General features: G+C 44.9%; 1 protein-coding gene across 3 annotated transcripts in view; it reads left to right on the forward strand.

Annotated features, from left to right (window-relative positions):
• Nucleotides 1-245: 245 nt before the first annotated feature.
• Nucleotides 246-12,808, forward strand: part of LOC124152737 (ATP-dependent RNA helicase A-like) — a 49,158-nt gene continuing 36,595 nt past the window's right edge. The window contains exons 1-6 of one of the 3 annotated variants that reach the window (XM_048388851.1): nt 246-292; nt 2,200-2,326; nt 3,009-3,143; nt 3,874-3,970; nt 5,416-5,528; nt 6,065-6,204. In XM_048388851.1, the coding sequence (XP_048244808.1) occupies nt 2,216-2,326; nt 3,009-3,143; nt 3,874-3,970; nt 5,416-5,528; nt 6,065-6,204 (596 nt within the window). In that variant the 5' untranslated portion in view covers nt 246-292; nt 2,200-2,215. Of the gene's footprint in view, nt 293-2,199; nt 2,327-3,008; nt 3,144-3,873; nt 3,971-5,415; nt 5,529-6,064; nt 6,205-6,224; nt 8,632-12,808 lie in introns of those variants that run through there. The other 2 variants (XM_048388853.1, XM_048388852.1) reach the window with 2 other exon arrangements.

The following is a 12,808-nucleotide window of genomic DNA, read 5'->3' on the forward strand; positions in this document are numbered from 1 at the left end:
ATTCAAACGCGCTAAATTTAACATTTTAAACGTAATGTTGTGCGTTCAGTCCCAAATTCATTCGAAAACACAGTATGTTTATCTCCTAAATAAGAACACTTTAGAGACATTTTAGTCCCATCTAATTGCTGTAAAATACCAAATGTACATTTTCAGCGAACTGTAACAATATGTAGCCGTTTAGTGAAATCTGTAGGCCATCTTTGTTGCATCCAGTTTGGCAAGGTCCCAGTCAAAGCCGCTTCCGGAAATTATCTCCCTTTATCGCGTGTGGCTTCCTTCTTTTGAAGAGGTAGACTGTGGTGCTTTCTATGGATACATTTGACATCTCTTTGATTATATTCACTTCTTTTGTGATGTCTATTTTAAGAATGTTTCTTTTATATCAAAACTAGACTTTATGCTTTTGGTCGAAAGTAGAATATTGCATGCACGCCTTTGCATAGTTTGAAAACATGCTTTGTCCTGTTTTCGATCAGTTATCTTTTGTGCTGTTCGGCAATGTTTGTACCTAATTTGTTTTATGTACCTGTGCATTGCAACGCCGGTCTTGCATCAACGGGCATGCCTGTTCCATGTTGTTTACTTATGTTTACAAACCGAACAAACTGAAAATAAGTTGCAGTAACAGAAACGTTAGGTGATTTCAATTTTATCTCAAAACGGGAACAGTAAAAAGTACCTGAAAATGTCAATACCTTCCTATGTATCCTTCAGGTGATAATTAGGTCGAGAGTAAACACAGTCAATTGAATTATGATAACCCAAACGACATATTGTCAAAGTAGATTTTGATATTCTCAACATCATCAGTTGTCTCTGTAATCTGGTAATAGGCCTATATGTTCACACCCATTCGTAGGGGGCTTTATAGTTGTATTTTCAGGATTTTCTTGAAAAAATTGGTTGTTGGATTGTTGCATGGAAAAAGGATCATAGGGAGTACTGCGCTTAACTGGGCACACATTTTGGTTTTCAATTAGGCTAGTTCCGGACAGAGGATCAAGCTCATGTTGCCAACTTGAAGTTCAGCTTAGTTAATGAGTTAATAATCTACTTAGCCTACCATGGGTGCTATCACAAACAATCATTGCTCGTTTAACCACTGATCAGTACCTAATTGTTTACCTATATTTTGGTGGGTAATTTTTGTGTGTGTGAAACTCGAAATTTGATAAAAACTATCTAAAAATATAGGCCCACTTTGATTAAGGTATTTTACTTAGCTTGGCATATTGTACCTCCATCTGCAGTTATATCCATCCTGATAATCATCTTGGTATTCTTTAGAACTGTGCACTTAGTGAATACTCAAATGCCAAGATAAGCATTTCGGCTAAAATGTTGAAAAGGTTGAAGTATTCTCCATGACGTCTGCCATTTTGACCAAAGTTAGAAAAGTTTGTAGTACAGACGGGCAAGGAAGTGGCAGAAAATTCACTTTTAAACTTATAATGGATTAATAGCAGCTCTTCATAGGTACATTTCTTCTATACACATACAGAATAATTTATTTTATTATAAATCGATGTATTATTATACTTTTGTGTCAATATATATCATTTATTGAAACACACACCTCCCGAAAGGCCTGAAAGGACATGTTGCCCAGGCAGGCCAAATAAATAAGAGAAGAATATATTTGGTGAAAGGTCTAGGTGAGGCAGTACTTGTGGGTATTTAAGCAAAGGTAGTTAAATGGGCAACTTGAGTTGCCAGCAGCAGCAGCGATTGGCGACCAGTTTCGCCAGCAGCAATAGCGGTAAGAAAAAAATACATGTCCCGTTGAAAAGCGGGCAGAAATTGAATAAGCCAAAAAGTTGGAATCCCAACCGCTGATGAGCAGAGGGATGGAAGGTTCCCACTGAAGAGCAGGAGCCTATAAATTTGGTGATATGAATGACACGTAAAATATAGCATACATTAATTGTGGCCCAAAATGCTATGCTTGCCATAAACGTTTATTCTGAAGAAAGAAACATACATTATTATAATATAATCCACACATGCAAATGGACAGTGACATTTGAGAATTGACAAGAGGCAAGGTAGGGGTGGGTGGGAGGGAATAAAACTGAACTGTGAACGCTATAGATAGCGCAGCAACCAAGAGCAGCGAAAGGCAATAGATAGCAAGTCATGTATATTGATATTGAAATTACCAATAGATAGATGTCACTGCTTGTTTCTTGGTTTCAGGAGTCAGTGAGACAGTATGGGTGACATCAAGCAGTTCCTGTATGCCTGGCTGGGGAAGAAGAAGGTGACCCCAGACTATGACTTCAGTACTGGGGGACCCAAACATCGCATGAGGTTCAAGTGTGAGGTATGTTCTACAAACAACCAAAATATCCTGGTCATATCAGCACCATCTCTGCCTTCGAAATGCAAACTAATCTGCTCGCCCAACACTACCTGCTTGTGGTCTTGACATGCTTGACAAGTAACAATTCAATTGTAATGGTAGTCTTCACTGACTGGTAACAAATGAGAGGTATTAGGGATGACACGATACATTGGTGCACCGATGCATCATGAGTTTTCGTGTTATGATACTTGGGCTGGGCCGGGTAACTCAGGTACTCGGGTAACTGATTACGTCACTTTGGTCTGCAAAGCATGTGATGCAATTTCATCATTTGTTCATTGATCTCACCTAAGCGATATCTCCTGTAGAGATCATTTTTGGATAATAAATATCATGATACTTTTGAGTCTATATATCACTACTACTACTACTACTGACCCGTGAAGATCCGGGGTAGAATAGGTCTTCAGCAACCCACGCTTGCCGTAAAAGACGACTGTGCTTGTCGTAAAAGGCGACTAACGGGATATCAATCACAGGATTGTCTGGTCCAGACTCGATTATTTACAGACGGTAGTCATATCGCTGGAATATTGCCAAGTGCGGCATAAAACAACAAACCAAAACCAAGTACTTCTCCTACTACTACTTTGAGGAATTTGGCACCCTGAAATTGCATAATGTTCTGACTGTCCTCTAGATTCGTGTTGACGGCTACGACTATGTCGGTGTGGGGAACTCCACCAGCAAGAAGGATGCACAGGCCAACGCTGCCAGAGACTTCTGTCAGTATCTCGTCCGCAGATCGGAAATGGTAGCCAGCGAAATACCTGGGGTGAGACATCAGACAAGACATAATGTCTGACAGCCTGCTGGTAATGCAGTAGGCAGCAACTGGCAGATTTCTTCAAAGCCTGTGTTTGCAGTCCTTGCCATAGTTCACAAACTACAAGGATACAAGAGTAATCTACCACTACAAATATCCTAATATCGTAATGCTTACAAACATTGTTTCACCCGTGAAGATTGCGGGGTAGAATAGGTCTTCAGCAACCCATGCTTGCCGTAAAAGGCGACTATGCTTGTCGTAAAAGGTGACTAACAGGATCGGGTGGTCAAGCTCGCTGACTTGGTTGATGCATGTCATCGTATCCCAATTGTGTGGATCGATGCTCATGAGGTCAATCACTGGATTGTCTGTTCCAGACTCGATTATTTACAGACCGCGGTCATATAGCTGGAATATTGCTGAGTGCGGCATTAAACAACAAACCAACCAACAAACATTGTTTTGAATTACTTCTGAAAACAGGTCACAAATCTGACTAGTATTAACGCTGTATTAAAAATAATAATAATAAAGTCCTGTACATCTTTGTAACAAATTTATAATTGTGAGTTCACAAATGATATGGATCAGATAGTTTGGCTTGTTTCACCAAAGTGGTAAATGTCTAGACCTGCATCACTTTGGGCTCTCCTCCCATCCTGACACGCCATATTACAAGTGAAATACTAATCAAAGGACCATTGAAACTTACTCACTCACCCACTGTTTGCCACAGCTGGAGCTGACTACAGCGCCACCACAGCCAGGGGCAGATAACTTTGGAGAAGCACCTGGATTACCAGGAGGACGTCTCCAGCCTCACCAGACTCTTGGTAAGTTATATTTTCACCTGGTGACACATAGTGATAGTGACTTCACTCTGTCTATATCATTGCCAGGCACCAGAATGTTTTTTAGGTACATCTATTAAAATCAGTTTGGGGTGAAAGACTTGCTCATGTTCAAATATTAGAAAACCATTCCCTGAATCCCTCTAAAATCAGATTTTTGACACATTCTATACTTACCCATGCATCTGGTGTTGTCATATTGCCGCCTGGGGTGTCTTATCCAATTGGGATTCTAAATTTAAGCGCAGGCTGCTCGATCAGCTATTCTCGATCTCAACATTTTTTAATGGCCAAATAAATGACATGCATACCAAAGTCTCAAGTTATGCTCAAGAAGAGACAGCACACTAGGCTCTGAAACATATATCCCAGAACTTTGACAAACATGAGTCAAAGTCAGGGAATTATGGACCCAGGTGCTCATCCCTCAAGGACCGGACCAATGATGAGTCCTCCTGTCAAGGTAAAGGATGAGGCAGGGGCAGTGGCAGTGGCCAAGGCTCCTGTCAATCTCGTAAGGGTAGTTCTCAGGGTAGGAACGGGGACCGGAGGGGTAAACATAAAAATAAATTACATTGATCTAATGGACAATCTCTACTGGGATCTCCCACCTCCAGTCGTCACAATAGACGACACACCAGTATCGGTATGGTAGACACATATGCTCTCAACATCTTAAGGTACAGGTATTTCAGACAGACCTAGACCCTTATCAATGCCAATGACAGGTGGATGAAAATCGTACGTCATCTGTGCCCCGCCCTTCAGCAGCCCCTTACACGTCACCAATGGCAGGTGCTTTTGGGAATGCTTATGTCAGCTCAGGACTTGACAATCAGGGGTCGTGCTTATGTCAGCTCAGGACTTGACAATCAGGGGTCGTGCTTATGTCAGCTCAGGACTTGACAATCAGGGGTCGGTTGCAGTTATGACTGGTCCAACAGTTCCTAGCTCCTCATACCAGGCGACAGGACCCATCTGTATCCATCGCTCTACCAGTTGGTGGACGGTAGAGTCGAACGTCGTAGGAGGTGCCTCCTTAACAGAGCTATCCCCAGTGTCACACCTAATCATAGACGCATCTCTGCAGGTTTGAGGTGCACAGATAGTGTCAGGGCTGTGGTCTGGCGCACAGTGCACATGGCATGTCAACAACCTTGAGTTGGAGGGGCTCATACTAGCGATAACACATTGACAGGAGCACCTTTGAATGGTGTTCTGGGGCCTGCTGCTTGTGAATGGAACAGCACTTTTCTTTCTTCAGCAGGGTCAATCACAGCATCACTACTGTCAAAAGGTAGGCAGTGATGGCATTAAGGAGTAATGTATGACAAGTTTACAAATATTAAAAAAATATCCAGAGTATGATGGAATATTCTACCTTATCTATGTAAAGCTCCATCATTCACGCTTGTCTCCCCCTGCAGGTGGCGCTGACAGCAAGCCAATGGGTGCACCCCGGGAGTTCCCCATGTACCAGAGAGGGCCGCCACAAGCATACCTCGACAGGCTGGCTGCTGATAAGAAAGTTATGGAAGAGGTACGTTGTAATCAGTGTCCGAAATAACAGTCTGCCCGTCTGTCCATGGCTGGTAACTTTTTCGTCGGGCTGCATGAAATTTTCCTTCACCTGCCCAACTATTTGGCAGCAAATTTTAAGCCAACTTATGTATTCAGTAACTCCTTGTAGATTCTCAAGTAATTGTTTGCATTATTTCAACTGAATCAAGATGTGATTTGTCTCTTATTTTTCGCGATATTTCAATGCATATTATGTCTGAATGCAGGCAGGTTGAAGATGGGCAGGCAACATTTATGGGTCCCCTGCCTGACTGTCTTGTTGGAGTTTATGATTATTTCAAACACTGGTTGTAATTCCAGATTCCTGAGCGACTTGAAAACTTGACAGTCAGTGAAGGATTATGTGCCAAAATTACTGCCGCAGATGGCTTTTTTCCATTTGATGTCAGAGTTAAATCAGCATTTTCTATCTGTGTTTTGATTAACAGTCTGGTTCACAAGTGACTACTCAGTGCTTTTTTGTGCTTAGATAATAGAAATCTTTATGACTTTCAGTCCGAGGATGTCGACCTGAATGCTGATCTCCATGGCAACTGGACGCTCGAGAACGCCAAGAGTCGACTTCATCAGTTTTTGCAGCAACATAAGATACACACAGACTACAAATACTCCATGATGGGCCCCGATCACAACCGGTGAGAGTCCCAGGGTTAAACACAAGATACACACAGGCCACAAGTGGGGAGGGTCCCAGGGTTAAACACAAGATACACACAGACCACAAGTGGGGAGGGTCCCAGGGTTAAACACAAGATACACACAGGCCACAAGTGGGGAGGGTCCCAGGGTTAAGCACAAGATACACACAGACCACAAGTGGGTAGGGTCCCAGGGTTAAACACAAGATACACACAGGCCACAAGTGGGGAGGGTCCCAGGGTTAAACACAAGATACACACAGACCACACCCAGTGAGGGTTCCAGGGTTTAACACAAGATACACACAGACCACAAGCCAGTAGGGTCCCAGGGTTAAACACAAGATACACACAGACCACAAGCAGGGAGGGTCCCAGGGTTAAGCACAAGATACACACAGACCACAAGCGGGGAGGGTCCCAGGGTTAAGCACAAGATACACACAGACCACAAGCGGGTAGGTAGGGTCCCAGGGTTAAACACAAGATACACACAGACCACAAGCAGGGAGGGTCCCAGGGTTAAGCACAAGATACACACAGACCACAAGCGGGGAGGGTCCCAGGGTTAAGCACAAGATACACACAGACCACAAGCAGGGAGGGTCCCAGGGTTAAACACAAGATACACACAGACCACAAGCAGGGAGGGTCCCAGGGTTAAACACAAGATACACTCAGACCACAAGCGGGGAGGGTCCCAGGGTTAAACACAAGATACACACAGACCACAAGCAGGGAGGGTCCCAGGGTTAAACACAAGATACACACAGACCACAAGCAGGGAGGGTCCCAGGGTTAAACACAAGATACACTCAGACCACAAGCAGGGAGGGTCCCAGGGTTAAACACAAGATACACACAGACCACAAGCGGGGAGGGTCCCAGGGTTAAACACAAGATAGAAGGTTGATGGACCGACAAGACACAGCCCGGTGCCAGATGAGACTAGTGGCGCCAGATTGTGGACAAACCAATCTGTCTTTTATATCAGCCTCGTGGTCCTATGACCTAAGAGCATATGAGTCAATTCACCAAGTTATGGCAATGCCATGATATCCTGGCTACACTTCAAATAGGTCAAGTTGTGATACAAAACAAAATGAATTTATAATTCTGTTTTCTGAAAGCACGTACAAGAATTTGTTTACTAAACAACATTTTGTCAGCCATTCTCTTGGATGATGGGAGACTGTGTATTGTTCTTGTTAGCATCCTCGGTAATCCAGTGTATTATATCTCCACTCTATTGTGACAAATACCCTGAATCCAATTGCTACCAAGGATTATTTTAGGAAGTGACATCCCTAAATCATCTGTACAAGGGCTGGTCAAAAAGTTCTAAGCCTGACTAACTTTCAGCTGTGGGCCATAACAAAGTGATCTAGTCAATAACAAAGTGATCTAGTCAATAACAAAGTGATCTAGTCAATAACAAAGTGGTCTAGTCAATAACAAAGTGATCTAGTCAATGTAGAACATTGTTTGAGACGTTCATGGCAAGTGTTGAGGCCGTTTGTGTATTAGTCACAGCCAGTTGAACGTGATAGGGGTCCATTTGACACAGTAATAGAAAAGAACGAGTATCTACCAGTCATCAAGTTTTTGACAAGAACTTGATGACCACAAGTGTATCGAAATAAGTGCTTCATTGTCAATATAAGAAGTGTATTGAGAAGCATTCAGATTATGTTTAAAAATAAAATTAAAAACATTTTCACAATTTTTGGTTTTGTTAGGCTTAGAACTTTTTGACCAACCCTTGTACTCAAAAGCCACAGTAGCGAATGGGTTCATCGTCATAGAAATCTCCTTACTAATAGAACAGAGAAGTAATGCACTGGATAATCGAGGATGATCCTATGTAATGGTGTGTCGGCCGTCCAGCGATTGATGCCTTGGTCATTGCTGGGATCATGGAAAAACAACCTTCATCATTTGTGGTACTGTTGCTGATAGAGAATCAGCCGTGTACCACGCACAGAGGTGTGTTCAGCAATACACCAATCAAATTAATCAAAAGCATCTCAAATTGTTGAGTAAACTTCAGAAAAATACCCAGGAAACAGTATTATTCTTGAAATTATTTACTTAAAAAGTAACATTAAGATTTTGATGTACCAGCTGATATACAGGAATTGATTTTAATAAACATTATTACATCGTTTAATGCAACTGAAAAACAGTGGAATCGGTGAAATAGCTGAAGTTTTGATGATCAGGTACCGTTCTTTGAGTGATGCTGTTGTTAGGATGCGTAGGCTGATGACATAGCTTGATCAGTGACGTCACTGGCGGGGCTATGGATGGAGCTCTCTGACTGGTGTGTTGCTCAGCATTCTTGAGGTTGTTTCTCCATGATCTAGGGCCCAGTGGTGGGGGACGCTCGGGACCATCTTCTTGAGTCAGGAAACTAACTGACAGGTGAGTGTCATGTATTATCATGAAACATCCCCAGGTTAGAAAGGGACCCCAGAAACTATGCTTGTTGTAAGAGGCGAGTAAATAGATCGGTTGGTCAGACTCTGTGACTTTGTTGATGGTGTGGCATTGTACCCCGATAGCATGGATCATTGTTCCCAGTTTCAATCACTGGATTGTCTAATCCGGACTTGATTTTTTTACAGGCCTATGTCAAATCGCTGAATATTGCTGAGTGTGGCATCAAACAAAAACCAACCAAACAAATAGATCCTTAAATAATTGTGTTGCTATTTGTGATCTGTTACTTGTGTAAGCTTGATGTATACTGTATTCGACGTAATAAGCGTCCAGGGCGCTCTCAAAATTAGAAATAGGGGGCTCTTATTAGAATATTATTTTGGTGAAAAAGAACAGAGTTGAAAGATAAATTTCGTGGTTTATGCTGACAGTCTGAACTGTTTATATACCACAGATACATTTTTCCAGAATTTAATTGCCCATAATTAAGGATGCATATAACACACGAGTGCATATTATACACAAATAAATAAGTCCTGTGTACATTGATAAATCGGAAGGGGTGCTAATTGGGATTGTTCACTTGCCAATACATTAGCAAATATCGCTGTGGGCGCTTATTACGTTGAATACGGTATTTCATTATGTCTTCATTCTTTCTTTTAACCTCAGAAAAATTTATACTGATGTTTATATTGTAAAACATACGTCATATTTCTGTCAATTTGCATCCACGATATATTTTATTAGGATGTCATCCAGATATTGGTGTATACAGACAACACCACTCTGACTGACGAACCTGATGGTGTGTACATTAATACTGATCTAAAGGTCTTCTGTAACTCTGTCAAATGGTGTGTCATATTCTGTATGTTACACACCTGACTTTGTGCTGGGGGATGCACTGTTCTGTGTCACACACCTGACTTTGTGCCGGGGGATGCACCATTCTGTGTGTCACACACCTGACTTTGTGCCGGGGGATGCACTATTCTGTGTCACACACCTGACTTGGTGCCGGGGGATGCACTATTCTGTGTGTCACACACCTGACTTTGTGCCGGGGGATGCACTATTCTGTGTCACACACCTGACTTGGTGTTGGGGGATGCACTATTCTGTGTGTCACACACCTGACTTTGTGCTGGGGGATGCACTATTCTGTGTGTCACACACCTGACTTGGTGCCGGGGGATGCACTATTCTGTGTCACACACCTGACTTTGTGCCGGGGGATGCACTATTCTGTGTGTCACACACCTGACTTGGTGTTGGGGGATGCACTATTCTGTGTGTCACACACCTGACTTGGTGTTGGGGGATGCACTATTCTGTGTGTCACACACCTGACTTGGTGCCGGGGGATGCACTATTCTGTGTGTCACACACCTGACTTGGTGCCGGGGGATGCACTATTCTGTGTGTCACACACCTGACTTTGTGCCAGGTGATGCACTATTCTGTGTGTCACACACCTGACTTTGTGCCAGGGGATGCACTATTCTGTGTGTCACACACCTGACTTGGTGCTGGGGGATGCACTATTCTGTGTGTCACACACCTGACTTGGTGCCGGGGGATGCACTATTCTGTGTGTCACACACCTGACTTGGTGCCGGGGGATGCACTATTCTGTGTGTCACACACCTGACTTTGTGCCGGGGGATGCACTATTCTGTGTGTCACACACCTGACTTGGTGCCGGGGGATGCACTATTCTCTGTGTCACACACCTGACTTTGTGCCGGGGGATGCACTATTCTGTGTCACACACCTGACTTGGTGCTGGGGGATGCACTATTCTGTATGTCACACACCTGACTTTGTGCCGGGGATGCACTATTCTGTGTGTCACACACCTGACTTTGTGCCAGGTGATGCACTATTCTGTGTGTCACACACCTGACTTTGTGCCAGGGGATGCACTATTCTGTGTGTCACACACCTGACTTTGTGCCAGGGGATGCACTATTCTGTGTGTCACACACCTGACTTGGTGCTGGGGGATGCACTATTCTGTGTGTCACACACCTGACTTTGTGCCGGGGGATGCACTATTCTGTGTCACACACCTGACTTTGTGCCGGGGGATGCACTATTCTGTGTGTCACACACCTGACTTGGTGCCGGGGGATGCACTATTCTGTGTTACACACCTGACTTGGTGCCGGGGGATGCACTATTCTGTGTGTCACACACCTGTCTTGGTGCCGGGGGATGCACTATTCTGTGTGTCACACACCTGACTTTGTGCCGGGGGATGCACTATTCTGTATGTCACACACCTGACTTTGTGCCGGGGGATGCACTATTCTGTGTGTCACACACCTGACTTTGTGCCAGGGGATGCACTATTCTGTGTGTCACACACCTGACTTTGTGCCGGGGGATGCACTATTCTGTGTGTTACACACCTGACTTTGTGCCGGGGGATGCACTATTCTGTGTGTCACACACCTGACTTTGTGCCGGGGGATGCACTATTCTGTGTGTCACACACCTGACTTGGTGCCGGGGGATGCACTATTCTGTGTGTCACACACCTGACTTGGTGCCGGGGGATGCACTATTCTGTGTCACACACCTGACTTTGTGCCGGGGATGCACTATTCTGTGTGTCACACACCTGACTTTGTGCCGGGGGATGCACTATTCTGTGTGTTACACACCTGACTTTGTGCCGGGGGATGCACTATTCTGTGTGTTACACACCTGACTTGGTGCCGGGGGATGCACTATTCTGTGTTACACACCTGACTTTCTGCCGGGGGATGCACTATTCTGTGTGTTACACACCTGACTTTGTGCCGGGGGATGCACTATTCTGTGTGTTACACACCTGACTTTGTGCCGGGGGATGCACTATTCTGTGTTACACACCTGACTTTGTGCCGGGGGATGCACTATTCTGTGTGTTACACACCTGACTTTGTGCCGGGGGATGCACTATTCTGTGTGTTACACACCTGACTTGGTGCCGGGGGATGCACTATTCTGTGTCACACACCTGACTTGGTGCCGGGGGATGCACTATTCTGTGTGTCACACACCTGACTTTGTGCCGGGGGATGCACTATTCTATGTGTTACACACCTGACTTGGTGCCGGGGGATGCACTATTCTGTGTCACACACCTGACTTTGTGCCGGGGGATGCACTATTCTGTGTGTTACACACCTGACTTTGTGCCGGGGGATGCACTATTCTGTGTGTTACACACCTGACTTGGTGCCGGGGGATGCACTATTCTGTGTTACACACCTGACTTTGTGCCGGGGGATGCACTATTCTGTGTGTTACACACCTGACTTGGTGCCGGGGGATGCACTATTCTGTGTGTCACACACCTGACTTGGTGCCGGGGGATGCACTATTCTGTGTGTTACACACCTGACTTGGTGCCGGGGGATGCACTATTCTGTGTGTTACACACCTGACTTGGTGTTGGGGGATGCACTATTCTGTGTGTCACACACCTGACTTTGTGCCGGGGGATCCACTATTCTGTGTGTCACACACCTGACTTTGTGCCGGGGGATGCACTATTCTGTGTGTTACACACCTGACTTGGTGCCGGGGGATGCACTATTCTGTGTTACACACCTGACTTTGTGCCGGGGGATGCACTATTCTGTGTGTCACACACCTGACTTGGTGCCGGGGGATGCACTATTCTGTGTGTTACACACCTGACTTTGTGCCGGGGGATGCACTATTCTGTGTGTTACACACCTGACTTGGTGCCGGGGGATGCACTATTCTGTGTTACACACCTGACTTTGTGCCGGGGGATGCACTATTCTGTGTGTTACACACCTGACTTGGTGCCGGGGGATGCACTATTCTGTGTGTCACACACCTGACTTGGTGCCGGGGGATGCACTATTCTGTGTGTTACACACCTGACTTGGTGCCGGGGGATGCACTATTCTGTGTTACACACCTGACTTTGTGCCGGGGGATGCACTATTCTGTGTGTTACACACCTGACTTGGTGCCGGGGGATGCACTATTCTGTGTGTTACACACCTGACTTGGTGCCGGGGGATGCACTATTCTGTGTTACACACCTGACTTTGTGCCGGGGGATGCACTATTCTGTGTGTTACACACCTGACTTGGTGCCGGGGGATGCACTATTCTGTGTGTTACACAC

The sequence above is a fragment of the Haliotis rufescens genome, unplaced genomic scaffold (assembly GCF_023055435.1).
Source record: "Haliotis rufescens isolate VD_foot unplaced genomic scaffold, xgHalRufe1.0.p SCAF_8, whole genome shotgun sequence".
NCBI lineage: Eukaryota > Metazoa > Mollusca > Gastropoda > Lepetellida > Haliotidae > Haliotis > Haliotis rufescens.